Below are 25156 nucleotides of genomic sequence, written 5' to 3'. Positions count from 1 at the left end.
TCTCTGAAATCATAGTCGCCTGAAACAAAACGGGCTGCGCGTTTCTGCACTCGGCGAAGTTCATTTTTGTTTTGCTTCATGTTAGGGATCCCATGCACAAAAACCATATTCCAATATCGGACGCATATTAATCACTTACAATAAATAATTCTTCAAGTTCAAGAGGGGCTTTCCAGAAATTTCTTCAGATAATGTTGAGCGTGCGGTTGACTTTCGATGATAAGTCGTTTACGTGGGTGTTCCAAGACATGTCGCTTGCGATCATAACTCCCAAATATTTGCACTCTGAAACTGCAGTCACTCGTACACAGCTCAGAAAGTAGGATATTGTTTTAGGGCTTCCTTTTCTTCGTGAACGTGAATGTGGGGCATTTCGACAGATTCCTGGGCATGTTCCAATCCTGGCACCAGGAACAAATGTAATCAGGATCTTTTTGCAGCAGTTCCGAATTTGTTTCACCAAGAATACTGTGGTACACACAGCAGTTGTCTGCATCCAATCTGAACTGGACACTTGTGCTTGCAGATCATTGATATAGATCAAAACTAGAAACGGCTTTAAAACCGAGTCTTGCGGAGCACCTGGTAAACTCGTGTTTCTGATGAATTGACCCCATCTAGCACAGCGCATTGCTTTCTTTCACTCAGACACGTCATTAGCGATGTGAGCAATGCGTTCGGTTTTTTAAGGGCAGACACCTTCTGCATTAAAGGACTATGTGATACCGAACCCAAGGCTTTTTTATAGTCTTAGAATATGCTAGCTACTTTATTACCTCAGTTTAAGAGTTCAGCAATATTGTGGGTAAATTCTGTCTGTTGTTCGTCGCATGAGAAATCATTTCTGAACCCATGTTCAGTTCTTCAAAAAAAAAAAGATAGTGCTATAAAGATGATCAATTAAGTTAGCTTAGATTATATGTTCAAGAGTTTTGTTGACTACGCTTGTTAGACTTATATGCCTGTAGTTACTGGTGGTTGCTCTATTTCCAGTTTTCTGTATGAGAACTAGATTAGCTCGCTTCCAATCAAAGGGTAGTTTACCCTGTTTAAGGGACTTCGTGAACAACTGTTTCAAGTAAGGCGAAACCGAAGGAGCTTAGTTCTTTGAGACGTGATTGGAAATATAATCTGTGCCAGGTGCAGAGGCTACCTTGATCTTCTGCAGCAGTAACGTAATGCCATGCTCCGTAACGGTTATGTGATTAATTCCTGTGAAACTAGAAGCTTCTGGTACCTCGATTATCGTACCAGCGGGTTGTGAGAACACTGACTGAAAATATGAATTAAAATTATCTGCCTTTCAGGCATTTCAGCATAGTCTGCGTCATCGATAACATAAGGAATAATACTTTTGATGCACTTCTGACTTTTTGTATATTTCCATACCTCTATTGGGTTTATTCTGACTCTCATCTGTACAGGCTTTGTGCCCTCCTCGTCACTTTACTGAGAATCTTATTTTGTTCTTTAAACGTAAAATGAAGTAAAGGGCTTTGCGGCCGATTGTACGTAAGGAATAAACGGCGACTTTTGTTTATCAGACCCCGAAGTTTCTTGTTCATCCACCGCTAATCGTTTCGCCGTTTTGCAGAAACGACGTGGCATGGGATGAACGCCTGTGTCAGAAACAGTAATTTTGCTTTGAAAAGATTCCATGCGGTGTTCATGACAATGGACCTGCCGAGCATTTGGAATTCCGGGAAAAAAAACGTCTACTGCATGCTAGATGGAGCAGTAGTCACGCCTTTCGTAAAAAAAAACATCATGTGGCTGAAAATGGCAGTGGCGAGCTGCAGCACAGGATAATTTTTCTATAACCGCTTGGTGGTCACATATGCCGGGAGCTGTAATAATTGAACACACAAAACCACAATCATTTGAGAAAAGTAGATCTAATACATTTGCACGGCTCAACCAAATTCTTGTTGAAGTGTGTACAAACTGAAACAGGGAATGACCGTGAATCAGTTCGCGGAAGGCTCATTACCGGAGATTTGTGCTGCTAAATGTCGTTTGCAAGTCGGTTCACCCTATATTTGGAAGGTTGAAATTCCCGTCAAGATGGTGATATATGGTGCCTAAGCTTAGTAGGATATCATTCACTTCAAATAAAGGCTCATCACTGCTAATCCCAGGCGGTCTATAAAATGCACCAACAGCCACAGATGAACCGTTCGGCAGTGACACTTTACACCAAACTGTTTCGCAAGCGCCGTTGCTCACACTAATGTAAGTACTTTTGAGGCTGTCACGTACGAATACAAATACGCCCCCGCCATATGTGTTGCGGTCTTTGCGAGACCCCTTCTACTAAGGGGGAATATTTTATAATCGCTTACAGATTTAATTAGCCCGGAATCTGTTCCTATCACAATAGGCGGTAAAGTCATTCCTAGCAATGAATGAAATTCATTTACCTTTTTTTTTTCAGACTATGGCAATTTACAATTATGCACACTGCGTCATTCACTATACGTGTCTTATTCCTAATCGATTTCTTTGGTAGCTATTGGGCTACCCTAGTCACTGCATTTGATGCGTAGTCATATAAAACGGTTGTTTGATCATACAAAGCTTGTTATAACGTAGCTTAAATTTTCTTCGACATTCACGAGCGAAAAATGAAAGCTGTTTCTTTTCCAATTGAATGTGTCGGGAAAAGTCTTGTGTTCTTTTATTTAGTTTTCTTTTATGTCTCCGTGGGCGTGAAATCTGAAATATTCCGTGCTTCGGTAACTGATCAGTATTAAAAAACAGAAAATCAGGTTTTTATTTAAAAGGGCGTTTAACGCACGAAAAAGAATATACATTTGTTCTTGTGTTGGCAGCGCCGTTATCTTGCCCTGAAAGGGTATGTACAGAATGAGTACCAAAGGCGAGGCACTTCCTTCACGTGTCGCCGTTTATTGTTCTGTTCGGCCACCATGAACGCTTGCGGCCGGAGCGTTGCACGGCAATGCTGACGGTTTCCGCGACGAAGTCAAATGTCTTGCTTTTGTCACCAGTGCTGAACAGGCTTTGGATCTGCAATGTTCGAGAGAACATATGAAGAGTTAAATAACTGCAACATCCTTGTGTATGCCCGTAAATCATCAGCAAGGTCAAAGGTCCAAATTTTTTATATGGTATTCTGGACCTGGGCTCGTCGATGCTCAACTAGAGAGTGTGGGGCACTAAGCAGCACGAGAAAAGAGAACGCGGGTTATGGAATCCTTTTCTACCCCCTCTCCCCCCCCCACCCCCCGCCCTCTTCTGCGTCCTGCAATGTACACAGGGCATAGATATTCGCTCTCCGATGCCTAAAGAAATCACCCTTCACCAAGTCGCATGTACAGTCTTTGTCAAATGTATGTAGCCCAAAGGGTTTGCTTCCAAGCGGTGTATCGCGGCTCTTATGCATATATGACAGTCCTAAGCTTGGGAGGGTTGAGGACTTGAGTGCCTCCCTCCTTCGTGAGTCACTTAGTATGCAAGAGGAGCCACGCTTTAGGGCTAAGAAGCGGGCCCCTTGGGCTTACCACTTTTGAGAAAGACTGTACATATCGCAACGAAACGATTTTAAGTCACTTTGTTCAGTGTGCTGATTTTATTCATTTTAAATTGTGCGAGCCACAGAAATTTCTTTTCGCTAACTTCGGAAGACTGTAGCTATAAAAATTAATAACCTGTAACATATATTTGACACTCTACGGTAAAGGTTAAATTGCATACTAAGCAATACATCATTAACCGAATCAGATTTAGCGGACATGGATTGATCTTTGATGAAAAGTCGTCAAAGCACCGAAGCAAGAAAATTTTGGACGTTGATTACAAAACAGTTTTGTGGATTATATATAATTTTCAGGTATTGTAAACGATATAAATACTCTTTGATACTTTAAAATATGATGTGCAATTTTACTGCAGTTGTACATACAGCAGCTTTTATGAGGTCTTTCCTGGAAAGGCGCTCTTAACCATAATGCTAGCTTTCCCGAATTTCGTTCTGAGTAAATTAATATATATTGCTAGGAAGTGCATGAAAATTTTACAGTGGATTCATACCACCTTAGAGTGTGTGTTGTTATTATTCACAATTTATAAGCTACAATCTTTCCTACATCCTCAGACTTTCCGTACAGGAAGCGGTTCACAAGCCTTTGCAGATTTTTTTTGAAAAAAAAAATTATAGCCTGTAGTATTTTACCCTATGTCCCATGCAAAGACATTTACTGAGCGCCATAAAATGTATCCATGCATATTTTGTGTACTACGAAGTATTACTGCGAAAATTTTTACAAGTGTCATTATAAAGAAAATATTCGAAAACGAATAAATAAAATTGCGTTTTATACTTTTATCCTGTTCAAGAATTTGCAATATGTGAATATTCCCAAGCATTCAAAGTAGTTCCAGTTGCAGTCTACAGTTTAATTTGTTTTCGAGTGTCAGCGTGAGCATGAAGTGTCTTGGGAAAAGCCGTAGCACATTATACGACTGTTCATGGATGATGGTGGCGTCAATCGGGTTTTCGCCGAGCCCCTTTGGCCGCTGGTCGCACCGCCCCAGTTGATTTTGAACAAGTTTTCGGTGGGTAGCTTCGCTCATAGGCGTCAGGTATGGCGGACTACCTCACCCATAAAGCGCTGTTTTTGCAAGCAAAATTGTTCTCAGTCATTCCAGACCTCAGTGTTATCCACCAAACCATCCTTATGTGACCAAGCGATTATAGAGGCCTGAAGATACCCTACTACACCGCATTCGCACGGTTTCTTCTCGTATCGAAGTGTGGATACATAAGGCAGGTCTGGTGGAGTCACCGCTGTGTTCTTCATGTGGTGCTCATGGTGATCCGGACCATTCCTTTACGTGCTGCGCTAACCACAACGCGGAGACGCTTACCTCAAGAGGGCAGGAGCGCTACAGGGTTCTCTGCAAGACATTCTACATCCGCGTTGAAACCAGTAATTAAAGAGGTAGGATACGCGACTTCAAAAACTCATTCAGGCATTGATCTGCAGTGAAAATGATGACACTGGCAATTGACGACTATTGTGGCAGCTTGCGTGATTGGTGGCGGAGATCTGCTACTCGACAGAACTGAAGTGTTCAGCCTGAATAAATTTAAGTGTCGCTAAGGTGGCGCAGTTTCTACCAGACAAATGGCAGGGATAATCCAAAATGCAGCTTCAGCAACTTCAACCGTGAAACGGGCAGCGCGCATGGCGTCTCTGGCTCCCTTTACGGTTTGAGGACAGGCAGCCATCGGTCGCTTCTATTCCAGGAGGACAGTGCACTTGGTGCACCTACGTCCCGACTTTTGGCGCTTTGCGCCCCTGGCCACATTTTCGTAGCAGCAGCTTCCGCACACAAACTGCAGAGCTCATCTGACTAACAGTCTAGATCGTTGCTCACCTGGCGAGCAGTAAAGTGAAAAGAACACCAGTGTCTAAAAGCGTACCATGCTTGCATAGCCTAACATAACCTACAGCGTGTACACGGCCGAGTAGGTTATGTTCCTTATTTTTTCGAAGAGTGCTTTGAAAAAGAGAAAATCGAAGGCAAGGTTATAGCAATAGGTTCGGAAGAGGAAAATAGAAAGCCGCAGCAGAGCACATGGTCTTATATGGACGATCGGTGTGAATGAATTATTGTACCAGTTCTACCGCGTACCCAGTAGTGATTACAGCAATCTTTTTTTTCTCCGCCGACCTCCTTGATTCGGCTATCAAAGTCAGTATGTGTGCATGGTCGCGGCATATTTAAGTACCATGCGACGTGTATAAAACAAAAGAAAATGTATACCTGTTGTGCAAACGTTCTGAGCTCCTTTGGGACCCTGATGCCAGCCTTTTCGAGTAAATTTACGACCCACGTCTGGCAGTTGTTCAATACCGGGTGGTATTCTGGGTCTGTGTCCATGCTTAGAAAGGCTTCGTATATGGCTGAATGTGGAATGTCAAACTCCCCTAGAGAAACCTGTGAAGGAACAAATTCAAGTTAGTAGTCCACGAGTGGTTTTGCTTGCGCGGGAAGAACACTTCGTGGTTCGTCGGTCTTGTAGGCACTGTTCGAAATAGAAAAGTTTTCCGAACTTTCAGTTTGAGATTGTAAGTATTTACGTGGAATGTGCGTTGAATTGAGAACTGGGGAAAAATTTTAAACAGCTGCATTCAAGCGCCACAAATTTTGACTTCTAAGTATACATTTAGGAAAACACGCTTTAAAATACAGAAACAGAATATTCAAACAATAACATAATCCAAAACGCATGGAGGGTAATGTGATGAAATCATAAGAATTATTTAATTTTTGGCAAGCGCTATGGATAAAACGTGGCCAAGACCTTTCGAAAAAGGGAACCTCTTTGTCCCTTTGCTTGCTCTTTGATGTCACTCTTTTTATGTTGATTTAAATGTACCTCTAGTGCGTATCTGGTTCTTGTCCTGCCTGTTGGAACTTAAGCTTGTGCCTTTAGTGCGAGTTTTCATTCTAAAGATATTCGTCCAATATTTGAGAACAACCATCACCCCTGCAGCTACTCAGGCTGCGAACCCCACCCTCTTTTACATGGAAACAATGACCGTATAAAAAAAATTACATAGGTATTTTATAATCAACCTAAAAGCCCTGCACTGTTGCTTTTATCTGTACGACCTGATATGTATCGCTTGATTTCTACTTAAGTTGATAGAAAACTGAAGTCGGCACAGAAGCGCGGTGGTTTCAAGAAGCAAACACAGGGCGAGCAAAGCGGTCTCACATTCTAATTGTTTTAAAATGACCCTCATTTTACAAGCATAATGAGAACGTCACTATATTCCTTGGTCAGTGAAGCTGTGTTTCTGGCCGCCCTTGGTGGATATTTATGTAAGAAAAATTATTTCCTCTGTACATTAGGCAAATAATAATTTGATCTAGCAAATGGTAAATGTGACGGCATTTGCCGACAGGTCATATATATGCCTGGAAACAGCTCTTTTCCACTTCTAAAAATGCTTGTTTACAGTCAAGTCCTACTATTCACTTTGTAATCCAGTTAGCAATGTAGCTAACGCTAAACTTCTTGCTTATTATTTAGTTATAACAATAATCTCTCATACCATTGTCACCTTGTCGTCCTCTGATGACAGACCTCTGGACAGCTCGCAACGACCTGTAAGCACATTATTCTTTTGAATCGCTTCATAAACGCATGACTGTCCGTTGGAGAACTTAATGAGTACTTTCCAATGCATGAACGACCGTTGCAACGATTCCGCACTAGAGGCCGCTGAGCACGTAGCAGCTCGAGGGACACCAATGGACCGACTAAATACCAGGAACACCTCGCAGAGCGGCTTGGTCGCTTCTTCGCATGTTTCTCCACGGCCTCCCAGACTCTTGGTGACGTCAGCGACCATCTGTTTTGCAGATTGCCACAGCGCTGACCACTTTGTAGCCTCATTTTTGGATATTTTCATTCCACTTTCGGCGAATGATTTTTTCTCACTTCCACTACTATCCATCTTGGATGCGGTGCGGTCAACTGCTCCAAGGAGGATATTTCACACACCATTGCCTTCGTCGTCCTTTTGTAGAAGATGAAACCTGCGTAGGTGGAGTGAGGATTAAGTTGGGAAAAAAATTGATAAAAAAAAACATTTATTCGCTGTCCGGTACGCTTAAAGGAAAGGGAAGGCTCATGAGTCTCAAGAAACGCTAACGAACTATTTTGTGCTAAGAAGAAAAGATTAAAGTAATTGCAGCCATCTGTCAAGGCCTCTATCATTCACTTGCGAGTGGAAACGCACTGCGATTTCAGTCAGCGAACAGAAATTAGGGCTTTTACATTTTTGAGATAGCATCATGAAGTATACCATGCTGCATTGGAATGCGTTGCGATTCCTCGTCGATAACACATACAGGAAAATTAGCTCAATTTAATTAGTTGGACCCAGTTATGTAGCATGAGAGCGCACACGAAACCAGTAGTAGAGTATAGTTTTATGCCCTTTTCTGCGAAATGCTTCAGCCGCTACATGGCACATGCAGTTCTAAATATAGACAGTCTCTCTGCCGTGCACTGGAGTATCTAGACCTGCGCCCACCGACGGAAACAAGATTCTCGGCCACTGGCCGCGGCGGTCGTCGGCGGTGAAGGCCTCCAAGGCACTGTTCTGGTTTTTGAGGACTTCCGGCTTGCACGATGGGCTGTGGCTTTACTGAACGCCGTGACTTAGCATAGTGACTTTAATTTCCTTTTCTCCTTCATCTTTTTCTCCCCTCACCCCTTTCCCGTCGTGCAGGGCAGCAAACTGGCTATTCTTTTGGTTAACCTCCCTGCCCATCCTCCTCCTCCTTCTCCTCCTGAATTCATTTAGTTGCGACATACTGCGACATCATGCTGGTCTTTCATTTAGTTTCTTGCGTCAGTCTTTACTATCCCCGACAGAAGTTTAATATAAAGTGCCCAAAGTTCTCACTCAGGTTGACTTAAACTTCCGACTATATCTAAATGTTATTATTCGTAAAATGATTCTGAATTAGTACCAAAATAACGTAATCTTTACCACATATTACAGCTAATCTTATGCCTGTGTCTTGCCAAATGTTGGATCATATTATGCGGCGACATAGCCACCAGTATATATCCTGCTCTCAATGGCTGTTAATATGAGATTTACGATTGCGTGACAAGAATAAAAAGTGTTCGAGCATTATATCTTACCGCGGATAAAAATAGGAAGATCAGCGTGACATTGTTTAAAGTGCATTAAGGCACAGTTAAAAGCTTCTTGCAAAAATGCTTTTCTAGGGAGATTCAAATTTGATTTTGAAATTCATTTTTCTTTATTCTAGAGACTGAGTGCAAAATGCGTTTTTCTATGTCGAACAAAGGGTCCTAGAGCATCATTTTATATGTAATTCATAGTAATGCAGGTAGTTCAAGTTTTCTAAAAATTTATCTTTTAGCTGATTGCGTTATATAGCACTGAGGGCGATGAAGGACCGCTGTAGGAAGGGCAGATTTGGCGTATAACTCGTGCGATAAATGCCAAATATAATTGAATACGGAGAATATGGTTTGCGCGCCTATTTATGAGAAGCGCAATCTATTACAGTTGTGGTATTCAGTGGAGTATTCGGGGTTAAAATAGTTATCTATGATAAGCAACAAAGGCCTGCATTTACATAAAGTACCTAGTGGACAACGCACGTTATCCATATACTCAACAGGGATTTTTTTAAATTGGATAAATCAGCAAATTGTACAGAACTATTGCAGAAAGTGACATTCTTAGATATTTGCATCAGAAAGCTGCAAAGAGAAGAAAGCAAAAGCCAAGGAGCTTCATAAAAATTTGTACCGATGAACTATACAGAGCTTAAATTAGGGAAAGCCCAACTTGCGTGCATATTGTCACCGAAAGCCGGCAGAAAGGGCTGAAGGGCACACCAGGACTAGCAAAGTAGACACACTCAGCGAACCAACTCACGAGCCGGGAAAGACCAGCGGGTGCTCTCGCAACGCATGGCGGCGCCAGTAAATGGCAAACACTGTGGCATTGCCCCTCCTCTTGGAAAGGGCATCGCCCCGATGCCGCGGAATCACGGGAAGCCGGAATAATATCTGTGGCGCCGGTCTTGGCAAAAGAAGTCCTAGCGGGCGTGGTAGGGCTTCATCCTGGCAACGTGGACGATTTCGGATGCCTCCTGCCGCCTGGAGGAGCGAACAGACTCTTGCAGGAGCACTTCGTAGTTAACGTCACTAAGTTTGCGCAGTACCTCGTAGGGGCCGAAGTAGCTGCGCAGAAGTTGCTCGGAGCGACCACGCCGACGGATTGGGGTCCAAACCGAAACTTGATCGCCGGGATGGTAAAGCACCGCCCGGTGAAGGTTGTAACGTTGAACATCGCTTTCCTGCTGGGTACGGGTTCCCTGTCTAGCTTCCTGGCGGGCGGCTTCTGCGTGCCCAAAGAACTCTTCAGCGCCAGCGGCGGAGGTACGTGCAACATCTGGCAGTAACATTGCGTCCAGAATAGTCGTGGCTTTGCGACCGTGCACCAAACGGAACGGAGTGAAGCGCGTCGTCTGCTGAAAAGCAGTGTTATAGGCGAACGTGACGTAAGGCAACATCTGGTCCCAGTTTTTATGGTCGGCGTCGACGTACATGGAAAGCATGTCGGCAATGGCCTCATTGAGCCGCTCAGTACGTCCATTTGTTTGAGGATGGTAGGCCGTTGTTCGACGGTGACTGGTGCCACTGAGACGCATAACTTCCTGGGCAAGGGCTGATTTAAAAGCAGTGCCTCTATCAGCCAAAACGACCGTAGGAGCGCCGTGACGGAGGACAATGTTAAAGTTGAAAAAGTTCGCAATGTCGGCAGCAGTGCCGCAGGGAAGGGCTTTCGTCTCACAATACCTCTTGAGGTAGCCGGTGGCAACTATAATGTACCAATTGGTAAATGATGATGTCGGAAATGGTTGCAATAAGTTCATGCCGACCTAGTGGAAAAGAATTCGAGGCGGATCTATGGGGCCTCAAAAGCCGGCCGGCTTCACAGGTGGCGTCCTCCGACGTTGGCACTCGCGGCAAGACTTAACATAGCGCTGTAAAACTGTTGCAAGCGACGGGCCAGTTATACTTCTGCCGTATCCGAGAACGTGTGAGAAAAGCCGAGGTGGCCGGAAGAAAGGTCGTCGTAGCATGCGTGCAGAACTTCGTCTAGAAGCACTGTTGGAACCACGAGCAGGTACGGAATGTCCGTGGAAGCGTACTCTCTCTTGTAGAGGATGCCACCCCGCAAGCAGAACGACGATAGCCCGCGTGTGAAGAAGCGGGGCGGCGACGAGGTGCGGCCTTCGAGGTACTGTATGAGGGGTCGTAGCTCGGCGTCATCTCGCTGTTCAGCTAGGACGGACGTGGTTAAAGCTCCAAGAAACGCGGGATCGTCTTCCGTGTCAGCAGTGGTGTACGGGGGATGAGCGCCGGATAGTCAGTCTGCGTCGCTGTGTTTGTTGCCAGACTTGTACACGATGGTAACATCGAATTCTTGCAAGCGGATACTCCAACGCGCCAGCCTCCCCGATGGGTCTTTAAGGTTCGCGAGCCAACAAAGCGAGTGGTGATCGCTCACTACTCAAAACGGGCGACCATACACGTATGAGCGGAATTTCGTTACCGCCCAAACGACAGCAAGGCACTCTTTTTCCGTGGTAGAATAACTCGCTTCAGATCGCGACAGAGTGCGGCTGCATAAACAATCACGCGCTCAACACCATCTTGCCACAGAACGAGGTTGACACCCAGACGAACGTTGCTGGCATCGGTGTGTAGTTCCGTGTCCGCCGCCTCGTAGAAGTGGCCAAGAATTGGCGTAGTTTGGAGGTGGTTCTTGAGGTCGTCGAAGGCCGTCTGCTGTTCTTGGGCCCAGATGAAAGGTTGGTCGTCCTTTGTCAAGCGAGTTAGAGGCTCAGCTAGTAGGGAGGAGTCTCGCACAGAACGTCGGTAACAGGCGCAGAGACCCCAAAAACGGCGCAACCACGCTTATAACCGGGAGCCGAAAACGCAGCGACGGCAGCCGTCTTGTCGTGGCCAGGGCTAACACCTTCAGTGCTCACGACATGAACCAGAAAATTCAGCCGTTGGAACGCAAAGTGACGTTTTTATGCTTTGATCGAGAGGCCGGCTGATCGTATGGCCTCCAGTACTGCGCTCAAGCGCTTGAGATGCTCGTCGTATGTGGCATAAAAAATGACATCATCATCAAGCTAGACAAGGCAGGACTGCCTTTTGAGGCCAGCGAGGACAGTGTTCATCATTCTTTGGAAGGTGGCAGGAGCGGAACACAAGCCGAAGGGGAGCACCTCGAACTCGTACAACCCGTCTGGAGTAACGAACGCTGTCTACTCGCGGTCCTGTTCATCGGCTCAATCTGCCAGTACCGACTGCAGAGGTCAGGAGAAGAAAAGTAGCGGGCATGACGCAGCCGTTTGAAAGTGTCATCAATTCGAGGTAACGGGTAAATGTCCTCTTTGGTAATTTTTAAGTCCTCGACAGTCGACAAGAAATCTGAGTGTCCCGTCCTTCATGGCGACCAGCACAACGGGAGAAGCCCTTGTGCGTGTATATGGTTGCATGACATCATCCCCGAGCATTTCGTCAGCCTGCAGCCGTATACACTCGATAGGTGTGTTGACGGATAGGCCGCTCACTGCCACCAACTATGATGCGATGTTTCGTTATAGACGCCTGCCTGACTTTAGAGCAGCTGGGGAGGATCAGGTGATAGCAGATCTGTTGAAGCATGGAGGGGAGATCGGGCAAGAAAAACTAGCCACCCTGTATACGCAATGCCTTATGACCTCGACCGTACCAGAAGCTTGGAAGAATACAAACGTTATCTGAATTCATAAGAAAGGAGACGCCAAGGACTTGGAAAATTACAGACCGATCAACTTACTGTCTGTTGCCTACAAGGTATTTACTAAGGTAACCGCTAATAGAGCCATGACAACCTTAGACTACAATCAACCAAATGATCAGGCAGGCTTTCGTAAAGGATATTCCACAATAGATCATATTCACACTATCAATCAGGTGATAGAGAAATGCGCAGAATATAACCAACCTCTATATATAACCTTCATTGATTACGAGAAAGCATTCGACTCAGTGGAAACTTCAGCAGTCATACAGGCATTACGTAATCAGGGTGTAGAAGAGCCTTATGTGAAAACACTGGAAGATATATATAGCAACTGCACCGCTACCATTGTCCTCCATAAAGCCAGCAATAAAATTCCAATAAGGAAGGGCGTCAGGCAAGGAGACACGATCTCGCCAATGCTACTCTTCGCCTTTTCACAGGAGCTATTCCGAGGCCTGAATTGGGAAAAGTTGGAGATAAAAGTTAATGGAGAATTCCTAATGAATCTGCGATTCACTACTGACATTGCCTTGCTGATTCACTCAGGAGGTGAACTGCAAAACATGAACAATGAGTTAGACAGGCAGAGCAGAGCGGGGGCCTAAAAATTAACATGCAGGAAACCAAAGTAATGGTCAACAGTCTAGCAAGGGAACAGCAGTTAATAATTGACAGCGAGGTGCTGGAAGTGGTAAAGGATTACAGCTACTTAGGGCACGTAGTGACAGCTGATCCGGATCATGAGAGGGAAATGACTAGAAGGATAAGAATGGGGTGGAGCGCATATGGCAGGTTCTCTCAGATCGTGAATGGGAGGTTACCAATTTCACTCAAGAGAAAAGTGTGCAACAGCTGTATATTACCGCTACTCACCTACGGGGCAGAAACGTGGAGGCTAACGAAAAGAGTTCAGCTTAAGTTAACGACAACGCAGCGAGCCAGGGAAAGAAAAATGATAGGTATAACATTAAGAGACCGGAAGCGGGCAGAGCGGGTGAGGGAAAAACGCGGTTTAATGACATCCCAGTCGAAATCAAGAAGATGAAATGGGCTTGGGCAGGGCATGTAATGCAAAGGCAAGATAACCGCTGGTCCTTAAGGGTGACGGAGTGGATTCCAAGGGAAAGTAAGCGTAGCAGGGGTTGGGAGAAGGGTAGGTGGGCGGATGAGATTAAGAAGTTTGAAGGCAAAGGGATGCAGCTGGCAAAAAACAGGGATAATTGGAGAGACATGAGAGAGGCCTTTGCCCTGCAGTTGGTGTAGTAAGGCTGATGATGATGATGATGACTCTAGAGGTAGTCGCAAAGCAGTCATGAATCGAGTGAAGGATGGTTTGCAAGCGGCGATGCTGATCAGGGTTAAAAGCAGGTTTAACGTCAGCCTTAACTGTTCGACTAGGTCCTCTTGTAGGGATGTCCCGGGACGCTGACAACGCGCAGTGGGTGGCGGGCTCGCTAATTTTATCGAAATAGGCGATGGCTATATTTTTCGCCATGTGGTGTTATTCGGCGCTTAAGTTCGTAACTGGAGGCTGAGTTCTCTGTTTCTGCAGGGCAACGACGCCCCATGCGATGTAGAATTCTTGGTTCAGCAGTAAAGACAGGTATGCTTCTGCGATGCCGTTGAACGCGCTGGGGTAGTCGCAATCCACCGTAAAAAACAAACTTGCACGCGGTGGTAGAGTGATGTGGTCATTGGACACGCTAAAAACGGGTCGGCCTTGCGCACGTTCGTTGGCTATGGCGTTTGGGACGAAGAATGTCACCATGAGTTCGCGGAGGTCGATGACAGTACCTCTTTTGCGAAGAAAATCGAGACCGAGGATCAGGTCCTTGGAACACTGAGCCAGCACAGCCAAGCAATCAATGAAGATGATACCACGATTCTCTATCGTAGCGGTGCAGACGCGGAGCGGCACCGCCACATGGCCGCCAGCGGTCCGAGTGGGTGTTAGGGTAGCAAGACCACGACTAATAACGGAGAAATCTGCGCGGGTATTGACGAGGACACTCACTTGGTGGTTGTCACCGAGGACAGGTATTTCGTCGGAAACAACCTCTTTTCCTGGAACGCACGTCATGGAAGGCTCCGGAATGAAGGGTCGACGTGTTCGTCGAAATGGGGCGTCGAACATAGGTTGTTCTGGGTGTCGGAAGGTGGTCGGAGCAGGGGGTGGAAGATCGGGTTGAAGGGTCAAGTCGGCGAGTGGATGATCTTGTTCGAATTGCGGAGCAGTGGCGGCCCTAGCCCCCGAGGTCCCCGTCTTCAGCTTTCCCGGCGTGGACTAAAGGACTCCGGATGGACGGCTGCTGACCTAGGGAAGTGAACCGACGGGACAACGGTGACCTGAACGGACGCTGTGGCGAAGGCGCAGGGGGGACGCTGGCTGTCAAGTACTGCTCAATTTAACGGGATCGTTCACCATAGGGTGGGCGGGGTGCGTCTGGTGGAAATCCTCGCAGGCCCATCCGACGACACGGGCAGTGGCGCAGTATGCGGCCAGCTTCACCGCATTGGAAGCACAAGGGCCGGTTGTTTGATGTGCGCCACGCGTGTGCTTTGAGCGGTGGTCATGCGTCAGAGAGAGCAGGCGAAGTCGAGAAGCGTTAGTGCGGTGCAGGAGGAACAGGGTAATAAAATTAGCAGTGGCTTAGCTCGGCTATGCCTGGATATACGTAGCGTGAGCTACTCTGAGCCGCTGAGCATCAATTGCCGCTGAGCATCAATTTCGCTGTCCTCCATGGCTATACCACGCTGGCAAACGCCCCGCTCCCCCACTGATACCTCTGCGCAGGCGCACAAACTGAGAAGCGCTATCAAGCGGCTCCGGCGCAGCGTCAGACTCGGCTACTGCGCAACAGAGGCGCACATCCGGGCACGCGCCGGCGCATGTGCGTCTGCCGCGGCTACGACGTGGCTATGACCGCCGAGGGGCGCGCGGTGCTCCGGCTGCGGTGGCTCCGGCGCGACAGCTATGCGCCGTGTGACGTCACTGCCCCTCGCGCATGCGCAGCACGGCTCTCCAGGAGCTGCGCGAAACTGCTCAGCCTCTGCCAGTGTAGCTCACGCTACACAAACGCTGGTGGTGCTGGCGCAGAGCTGCGTTACGCTTCACTGTACCTCATGGCATACAGCTCAGGAGGCGGCTGGGAACAGGCCATTAGCTGCACCGCTCGACGGACTTCGTCACGAATGACATCCGAGATGGCTCCGACACCCGGGTGTTGCTCGACAGGGCGAAGCTTCTGTGGTTCTTTCCGCACAATGATTCTGAGAAGCTCACCGAGGGCCTCACTCTCGGTGCCGGGCAGCGGCATGTTGGCGTCCATAGCAGCTATATTTGCCGGACGGCCGTAATGCGCGAACCTCTGCTGCAAGGCGCGCTCCATGCTTGTCGCCTCCCGAGCAATGTCAACCACTGTGCTAAGAGACTCGCGCACAAGTCCTACGAAAAGCTGATCTTTCAATCCTCGCATAATATCACGCACCTTCTTCGTTTCAGACATGGTAGGATCTGCGCGGTTGAAGAGCCGCGCCATGTCTTCTACGAACATGGCGACGCTCTCATTTGGCGGCTGCGCTCGGGACTGCAGGGCGACTTCAGCTCGCTGCTTCCGTTCGTTGCTGCCGAAGGTGTCGAGCAACTGCCGCCAGTAGTCTAACCAAGTGAGGATAGCGGACTCGTGGTTTTCAGACCAAGTCTTGGCGGAGTCTTCCATGGCAAAATAGACATTGTGTAGCTTGCGGTCCTCATCCCACAGATTAAACGCAGCGACCCGGTTGTAGCTGGCCAACAAGTCTTCCACGTCTTCGAACTTGTTGCCATGAAGCAACGCGGGATTGCGAGGCGCATGGAGAAGCAGCGGTGGGGAACTGAAGGCATTCTGGGTGGTCTGGCTTGCCGCAGTGGACATCACTGCGCGGGTAGTGCCCTCAGGGGTCGAAATTCAGGATCCAATAATCGCAAGCGGCGGCTTGCCTTGTGGACAGGTGTCGTCTCCACGGGGTGTAGCTGGGCGTCGTCGCAGGCTCCCGGGAGCTCTTCGTCCGTTGGGAAAGTCCCGGCACCTCCACCAAAATGTCACCGAAAGCCGGCAGACAGCGCAGAAGGGCACACCAGGACCAACAAAGCAGACAGACAGCGAAGTAGCGCACGAACCGGGAAAGGCAAGGAAGACCAGCGGGTGCTCTCGCACAGCATGGCGGCACCAGTAAATGGCTAACATTGTGGCAATAATGAACAGAATTCATGGTTTATTCGAGACAGGCCTAAATGCTCTTTTGCAGGTCAAAGTGTAATATATTACTCTGCCTCTGCAGAGGTTCGTCATAATGCTTGTGTCTGAGTACCTGATACTTCAGCGCAGCCGATGATACTCTATATGTCCTTCCTTATATCTGCTTTGCTCCCTGGTTGGAAGTACTTTTCCATCAAAACTGGACTTTATTTTCAAACAAGAAGCGAGCTTTCTCGAGCACAATCCAGTTCAGGTGAATAGCGACCTATGCCTCTCGATCTTTGGCAGATACCCCAGTGTGGGTATGTGCCATCTTGTGAAAGGCTAACAACAACAACAACACTCGAAGGTGAGAACTCCCGTAAGCACGTCCCAGCTCACGGCCCTGCTCCTCCTACCCCCCCCCCCCCCGACCGTGGCAAAGTGACGTGCGCTGACAAACGGTTCGAGATGGTTCGAGCCTTCTCGATAAAGCAGGGGGAGAAAGATGCAGCTTAACGCGTGCTCGGCGCCTGCTCTCTTTCTCGGCGCCGCTACCCACTTTCACAAATCTCTTGCTTGGTGTGTGCGTAGAGTCAGGCGATTCTGGGTCAGGCTTCGTCGAATGAGGTAGACGGTCCCCGGATTTCGGGAAACCGTTAAAATGTGACCAGCGAGGTCATGTGTAACTTATTCTGTTAGCTTGGATTGCTGAGTGATAAGTTTAGTCCTCTTTGTTACCTAAGTTTGTGACGTAGGTTACCTTTGAATGAACTTGTTTCTGTATTGTAGAAGTTTTGTAAAGCACAGCTCCTGTTTCACATGTTTCACTTATCCATTGTCTGGCTGTTTGCTTGAAATCCAACCCCAAATCAACTCGATCCTAGAAGAAGCGAGCTGGCGAGCTAGAACAGGATATTTACTAGTCCTATAGGACTATTATATTCCCGAATAGACAGCTCCTTCAGTATGAACATGATATTTAGGCGCTATGAAGGATAAGCTAACGAATGTTTATGGTAAAACAGTGAGAAGTGGCCACAATCGCCGCGTTTACAAAACAGTAGAGGTGCAAGCAACGCAGCTGTTAAGCTCGTTGTCTTGAACATGAACTGTAATATTTTCAGCGTGATTAAGCAATAATTTGATGTTTGCTTATTATTTCTTGAGAGGCGGTCTACATCACCGACATGGCGTCAGTGAGGCCCTTGTGAAAACATTTGTGATTTATTAGATTGGGTTCTTGGTATTCCACCATGATGCAGGTCTTACAATTTTATCAATTGAAAGCGAGTTTTGAACGATGCCAGTCATCGAATCTTTTCAATAGTTCTTTCTAAGCTCGTAAAGAGGTCAAGCTTTCACTCATCGAGTTGATTCACTGACAGAATCTCGGGGCAGTGTCATAACTACTCAGATATAATGTGCTAGCGCCCAAAGCGATGGACAGGTAGTTTTTTAAAACAGAATTTTTTGAATTATAGTGAACCACAAACAAGCATCTGCTACGTTTGATACTATATGCACCTAGCTAGGTTTTCCTTTAAAATTGTTAGCAAATTCTTTGTTGCATCAGCTAAGTGCCATGCAGAAACGTGATTTTAAAGAAAGCTCATTTAGGCCAATTATCTCACCTTTATAGGTATATTTATAGTGTTCAGCCTTTGACAAAATAAAAGCCAGTTTAAAGGTTAAAAAATTCATGTCGGACATTACAGCAAAGTTGCGGTTATTTCTTTAACACCCTGTAAAATCTTCCCATCTGCAGAGAATTCGGCATGGAGGAATTCAACTACCCGATTACGAGCTGCTTTTATCAGGAGCTCTTGCGCAGGGGGCCGCTGAATTCTGCCCCCCTCAGGACGAGTTTTGTCATTAAATGGTCTGAAATAAGGCTAATTTTCCTTATTTCACTAAAAAAAGTTGCCGACAATTTTCTTCTTCCTTAATACGATTCTTGAGCGCAGCTGCCAGTATTTCATTCATAGGTGACCGCAGACGGAACACACAGTGCCGGATGGAGGCGGACATGGGTTTAGGCTTCGGCAGGTCGCACAGCGATCCGCCGCCGCTGGGTCTATAGCTGAGCCTCTCCCCATGCGAATCCTCACTAGAACCATTTGCATGTGGCGTTAGAGTTTTAGTCTCGCGACAGAGACGCAAGAAAGGATGTCAAGTCAGGTTTATGTCATTCCACGGAAATTACATTAAATTCGCTACCTGTGGGGGGGGGGGGGGGGGTGCTTTTGCAGTTGCTTGCAATTCATTCGGGTCTGCTGCGCAATTGTGTTTTGAATTCACCGTCTCACCTCTCCTCCTCCCGATTCCTTTATTTCGAGGGATTGATTGTCACGGCTTCGTGTAGTTGCGGGCGGCGAGAACAGGTCAAAGCAGGGGACACAAAATCAGGACAGTCCCGAAGAGCAGTAACCTCGTCTCCAGCACGCGGCGGTCGCGCTTCGTCTTAGTCTCTTTAAGCCGTTACACTACCTCTCTTTTTAATGAAGCTAAACTGATGGCAAAAGGAGCCTACGGCGGAGGGACTAAGCGGGAGGGACTAAGCCGGTCGAGGATGTCGTCGAGGCGAGGTAAGGGATATACGTCCTGGATGGCTGGATGATTTCAGCAATTGTTCTTGTATTGTTTCCCTTTCCTTTAAGGAAACTTGGTACGTCGGTTGAAGAATCGGGTGCATTGCTTCGTCGACAATAATTTTATGCTTTGCGACAGGCGTGTGGCAAACTCAGGATGCCGTCGCAAAACATTCGGGGTACCGATGTTAAAGGAAGAGCAGTTCGCGCGTCGGGGCCGACTCAAAGATTGCGTTGATATTCAGGGGCAAGGTCACATTGTCGCGCGACCCGGGTGGGGTACTTTCCTCAGGAAGCGCAAGAGTGTCGCGAGCGCCGCTAATTTCTTCGCTTTAGGCTACAATTGCCCCTTTCGTCAGCTGCTGCGCCTCATTGCTAAAGTTGATCACGAAGATGGCGCCCTCGTTGAGCATTTGCTACCCTTCTCGCAACAACAATTCCCCTCGTAAGTAGAACCTGGACACTTCCTTCCAGAATGTCTTTGTCACATGCAGTTGTACGGAGTCTGGCCGGCAGGAAAACTGTCGATTACGGCAGCAAGTGCACAAGTGCACTTTCAGCGCAGCGCGGCATGTCCGGTGAGGTAGCGGCGATCAGGAACGCGCTCGAAGGGTCAACTTTTTCCGACCTACATCGCTTACTGTGCAATACTCACGGAGAGTGTCCAGACTAACATCATGGGAGCTATTCTTCAAAATAGAAATATGGCGGTGCACGTGTCACTGTGAATCTCGATGCGGGCAGTGCACCTGCCAAACTGATTGAGGAGGTGGCCTGCCGCGGTTCGTATGGTTGGGCCGTCCCACTGGGTAGTGACGTTGCAAAGGCGGCGAGCGAAGTTCTCGCTGAAGACCATTTAACTGATGCCGGTGTCGACGAGCGCCGTTACGTCGCTACCGTCAATTACAACATTTACATTGCTAGATTCCGCGGACTCGTTTTCGTTTCCAAGGTGAGATCGTTCGTGCTCCGAGAGTCCAAAGTACGCGGAGGCTCTCTGCTTCTTCGGAATCCGGCAACGCCACCTCCAGGAGCTGCCGTACTGAGTTTTCCTGATGACGAAGTAGAGCAACGCTCTCACGCCGAGACCCTCCAGGAGAGGGGGGGGGGGGTGGAGGGGGCTGGGCGGCTTGACGGCGGCGACCAGTAAGCACGATGGGGAGCTGGCATCTGTGATGGAGAACGTAGAAAGTAGCCCTGTACCTCTCAGGGCTGTTCACCTCAGTGGGGGCGCGGATCAGCTTGGTTGAAACTTAAAGGCCAAGTACTCGGTACCGACATAAGCGACACGCGTGGTGAGGCCCACCGTATTTGATACGGTGGATTGTCTGCAGTCCTGTCGTGTGTCTTCTCTGTGCCGTCAAATGCGCTGTAGTTATGGAAGTGAAATACCAACTCGCCCAGCATAATGTATTGTGGTCTTCCAGATTTCGGTGTTCCTGCGTCCCAGCAGCTCCGGGCGTGCATCATTCTGCAGCAGGAACTCGCGACGTTTTCAACCGGAATCAGCAGCACGCTGGTACTGGCGCTGGACGGAGGCGACGATGGATGGCGACAGCATAGTTCAAAGCTGGGTGTTCGGCTGCAGCCACAGCTGGGAATCGCTATGGAGACAGATGCAGTCTGCTCAGGAGACGCAAAGATCCTTTTCAGCTTCTCGAAGACAACTTCGAAAATTGTTTCATGAACATCGGCGAGGCCAACACCGCAAGGCTTGAAACGGCCGAAAGGGTGCTTAGTCGCTAATATTGGTTTGTTCGTGTGACCAAGGCGCGCTAGATGTTAGTCGCTTCGGGACGAATCCGGCCACTGTAGTCGAGGGATTGCGTACAAGGCCTCCAAAGATGTCAGTCCACATTCCCCTAGATTAGCCAAGGCCTTCACCTTTTATCTTCAGTAGCCTGAGGGTCAGTGCGGGCACTCAGACGCAGCCCGTCCTCGACGAGGCTTTTTACGCTCTCCGCTAGGCACTGGTTACGAGCTTGGGGCAGATCGTCAGCATGCTGTCTCCGGCGCTGCCTCACAACTTGCTTCCAGTCCGCTCTTACCCGTCTCCAATGACGTCAATGAAGCCTCGTGATTCTCGAACCAGTATTTCGCTGTTGCATCAAAGGAGAAGCAGAGCCTCTGCAGGCATTGGTCGGGAGTCCACCCTTTATGCCGGGCTACATGTTCATAGTGCTGGACCCTGTCTTCAGCATCGTCAAGGCCATCGTGACGGAACGGGGCTACAATTCTTGTCGTGACAGGCACGTTGATTATCCTCGGCGCTGTCGCAAGGTGGGTTTGTTGCGACTGAGAAGCCTTGGTTACGTATGTCCTAGATGTCCCCGGTTCCTCGGATAAGAGGCTGAATTGCAAGGATTGGCCTTGCCGACGTCGGCTAGCGCGAATCTAAGCTTCAGCTGAGGGCTACAAGAAAACGCCACGGTCAGGACTATATACCGGGCTCGAACTACGAAGTGGGGTGCGGTGCACGAGCTTCGTTAGCAAGCACCCGCACCAGACGCAGGGGACACAAAATCAGGCCGGTCCATAGGTCCATTGTAGGTTACACAAATTTCGACTGAAACCAATAGCTTTTCCGCTGGCATGCCCATGTAACTTCAGCTCAAATTTGGAAAAAAATGGTACTCCGCATAAGACTGAAACCAAGGACATAGTGTTTGCTGTCGTGCGGTGCAACTTAACAGTATTTTTCACACTCCACCTGCTTAGTTAATGAGCGAAAATTATGCAAGTAATAGTATATTCGTTCGAGATCACGGCGTATTTAATTAAGTTGTAAATAGGATCCAAAAACACAAAGATTAACTTTTTATAGCAGAGTACAGTCCGCATCACCTTGATGTGAAGTGCTCGAGCAGTGCGTACCTCGTAACAAAAACGGAAATTACCGAGCCGCCCCTGGTGCAGCCCTGGGCAAAGTGCTCGTGTCTACTTTGTTAGCGGGTCTAATTGGCACTACTTCCGAGCAAGTGTTGCCTATTGTTTGTTATGTGCAATTTTCTGTGTCAAAGCCAGGGAAGAAAGAAAAAAAAAAGAACCTAATGGCTTCGATAAGGTATGGATTTGTTGGCACGGAAGCGCACCGCCCGAGCGCTCCACACAAGGGTGACGCAGACTGTACCTTCCCTGAATCCTTATTTCCTAGAGTTAAAGAAGGCACACGAAATATGAAAAAAACAAGTGTCTCCGCCTTCGCGCAAATTTACTATAATGTCCTCAAACATGTTTTGAACGAAGCGTGCGAGCTGATCACATCGAAGTGCGGCGCCGATGCCGCAGTAAGCATGGGCTCAAAAGTGCATCAGCACCTTCGCGTGCCACACTCCGATAAGTCACAGGCCGGCCGCCGCAAGTCGACTGACACGAAGATTTTATTAATGCGGAAGCATTATAATGCTAAGCGGCAACGAAACACAGCTGGGTTGATCAGCTTGCAAAACCTCCCCGTGACGTCACCACACTTCCCGTGACGTCATCACTAAAGCATAAGATAGTGATGTGTATAACAAAGAAAAATAAAATTTCTCCCCAAGGTGCGGAAAATTAAGCAAGGGCCTTCAAACCGCGATGCGAGCACGCAACTCATACACCACAAGATCGTGGTGTTTCTTGGCGAATAAAGGTGTACCTGATGTATGCGTTTCTTTACGACTGTATGCCAATAAGTAGGCGTGTCATTAGAACAGAAGGAAACGTTCACGAAACCACGGAACAGAGCTCACCATGAGACAATGCTTTCGCACTCAAAGTACATAAGCAGTCTCAAGTTCCCATCGCAATTTTTTACTTGTTACTCATAGGATTGACGGCCGCTCCCTTTGAGACGGTCAGCGAGCACGATTGGTTCATTAAAAGTATGTTTGACGGCACTAGAATACGGTAGCGCAAGAGCGCAGTGACATGGATTTCGTTATATTCAGCAGGCTTTCTTTTAATGCCGGAAAAAAATGGGCGACGAAGAAGGATGTTTCTAAAAAAAATCAGTCGAGTGTTTTGCATCTTTCTGTACAACTTCACGAGATGCGATTAGACCGAAAAAGTATATAACAAAATCTCCAAATTAATCATCACTAATGAACCAATTAGGCAGAAAATAAAAATATATTGTAAGCTGCGCTATGCAATGGTTACTGTATGCCAATGGTTTCACGGCTGTGCGATTCATCACTTTTTTTAAAACTTGATCTCAGGTTACGTGCAACGTTTGCTCTATACAGATCACAGGTAAAGCACGAAGTGGGAAGCTGATTGTTGTGATATACTGTGTGACGTAACCAAAAAAGCATAAAAAGGACAGGTCATCATGCGTTACGCTTTAACTACCCGTAGAAACCACTTGTATATCGCAAGAGCGAGACATGCATCTGCGTTCAATACATAACCTTGTGTTCTTGGTCCCTGTGTAACTGGAGCATAAGATAGCGCGACACAAACAGCACGGACTCTTTAGCAGGACGCATCTTGAGCAGCCTAAGATTCGTTCTACAGCCTGCCCCTTCTCTGCCTTCTACAGCCTCTCTGCCAAGCCAAGGCACTCTCGGATATCTCCCACAACGGGCAGTGGTGCCGCTCTGAAACTGGGACGAGCGATGATGCAGACCAAAGAGAGAACGCGCAACATACTGAGTGTACCCTCATGCGCATTAAGCTGCAGAGGACGAGAACGACAGGAACGAAGAGCACAGCTCCAACAAACGCACGCGGTGCCCGACGAAACGTCGCTGAGATATGGCACACGGCATCGAGGGGAAAGAACATGTACGCAATGCAGGAAAAGTAATGAGGGAATTCATTAGTAAGCTGAAAGAGCCCAGCTACTCTGCTATGAAACTGCGCATTGTTTTCCCATTTTTTTCGTCGCTTACGAGAGCAGGCTTCAAAGCTCGGCTTTTATACTTCAGTGCCAATGTTTACACATTCGAGAAAGCCGATTACGCACTTTACCTCCGTGCAGGTAGAGCACTCGTCGCGTACCTTGAGAGTGAAGAGAGACCGAAACTCGTTGGGGGTTGTTTTGTCGCGGCTCACAAAAGGAAACTTACAACTCATGTGCGTTCTTTCAGTGGCCAATGGGAACCCACTGGCCTGATATTCAAGTGTCCCGCTAGAAGAATGACAGAAGCTTTAGGGCTTCTCTCAATGGGTAGAGAAGAAATGGCAATATCTGCACCGCAGCCTCATGATAATAGTACCGCGGCTTATTGACACGCCTACCCACATCACTTCAGCAGCGATAAAACATTCTGGAGTGAATCCCGCAAGGACTCCCTTTGGCCCTGGCTAGCAGATAGTGACAAGATTGTTGGGTTAGAGAATATTACGACTGCGCGAGTGGCACCAGTCACACCAACGCCAGTACGATATAAAACGGTTCTTGTAGAAGGCAGGAAAGCAGAGCTATAACTGCGCTAAGGTTTCATTTTCGATTGTACAAAACAAAAGTTGGTTTAATACGACGTATTCTGTGCACTTGTTGAAGGAGCTAAGGAAGCTAACAAATGATCAGCAGTGAAAAGTATGCCACAAAATGACGTCTTACCGGAAGGTAAACCCAAGGGAGCTTGGGAGGCACTCAAACACTTTGACAAGGCGCGTCCTCACTCACGCGGTCGACACTCAGAGCACCTTTGGTCCTATGAGCCATTCAAGCATCATTTACAGAAGAGTGGCAATCGGCATCCGAGGAGCAATTGCTGTGACAACGATGTTCACCAGAGGATTTGGGTCGTGAATAGAGTGGCACGGGACCAACACCTCGGATGGTGGAAAGCACTGTTGCTAAGCGGTAACTGACGCAGGCTTGGAAGCCTTTCTGTCATGTCAGGCAGCAATTGTGTCGGTTCTTGTGTAACAACACTGCCTTGCGGCTTTGTTCTGCACGTATTTCTAGCAACAACAGCGTCCGCTGATAACTTGACGATATGACACAAGTGAAGAGCTG

General features: G+C 47.7%; 1 protein-coding gene across 3 annotated transcripts; it reads right to left on the bottom strand.

Annotated features, from left to right (window-relative positions):
* Positions 1-2865: 2865 nt before the first annotated feature.
* On the bottom strand, positions 2866-25083 carry LOC144101985 (uncharacterized). Of its 3 annotated transcripts, XM_077635224.1 has the most exons (5): positions 24755-25083; positions 7217-7575; positions 7089-7142; positions 5791-5964; positions 2866-3027 (listed from the first exon to the last, which is right to left on the bottom strand). In XM_077635224.1, the coding sequence occupies exons 2-5, from the start codon at positions 7430-7432 to the stop codon at positions 2893-2895; spliced, it is 579 nt and encodes a 192-aa protein (XP_077491350.1). In that variant the 5' UTR covers positions 7433-7575; positions 24755-25083; the 3' UTR covers positions 2866-2892. The 3 variants fall into 3 exon arrangements, with proteins under 3 accessions (XP_077491350.1, XP_077491349.1, XP_077491351.1); XM_077635223.1 differs by having other exon boundaries at positions 7089-7575; positions 24755-25080; XM_077635225.1 differs by lacking the exons at positions 7089-7142; positions 7217-7575 and having other exon boundaries at positions 24755-25080.
* Between the last annotated feature and the right edge of the window lie 73 nt (positions 25084-25156).

The sequence above is a fragment of the Amblyomma americanum genome, chromosome 8 (genome assembly GCF_052857255.1).
Source record: "Amblyomma americanum isolate KBUSLIRL-KWMA chromosome 8, ASM5285725v1, whole genome shotgun sequence".
NCBI lineage: Eukaryota > Metazoa > Arthropoda > Arachnida > Ixodida > Ixodidae > Amblyomma > Amblyomma americanum.
Note: the sequence above shows the minus strand (reverse complement) of the source record. Positions and strands in the feature narration are given on the sequence as shown.

Coding starts and splice junctions, on each gene's coding strand:
- LOC144101985 (XM_077635223.1), bottom strand. CDS start 7,493: ATGGATAGTAGTGGAAGTGAGAAAAAATCATTCGCCGAAAGTGGAATG. Junction 5,965..7,088: donor AGGACGACAAGGTGACAATG/GTATGAGAGATT, acceptor GTTCCTTCACAG/GTTTCTCTAGGGGAGTTTGA. Junction 3,028..5,790: donor TCAGAACGTTTGCACAACAG/GTATACATTTTC, acceptor CGAACATTGCAG/ATCCAAAGCCTGTTCAGCAC.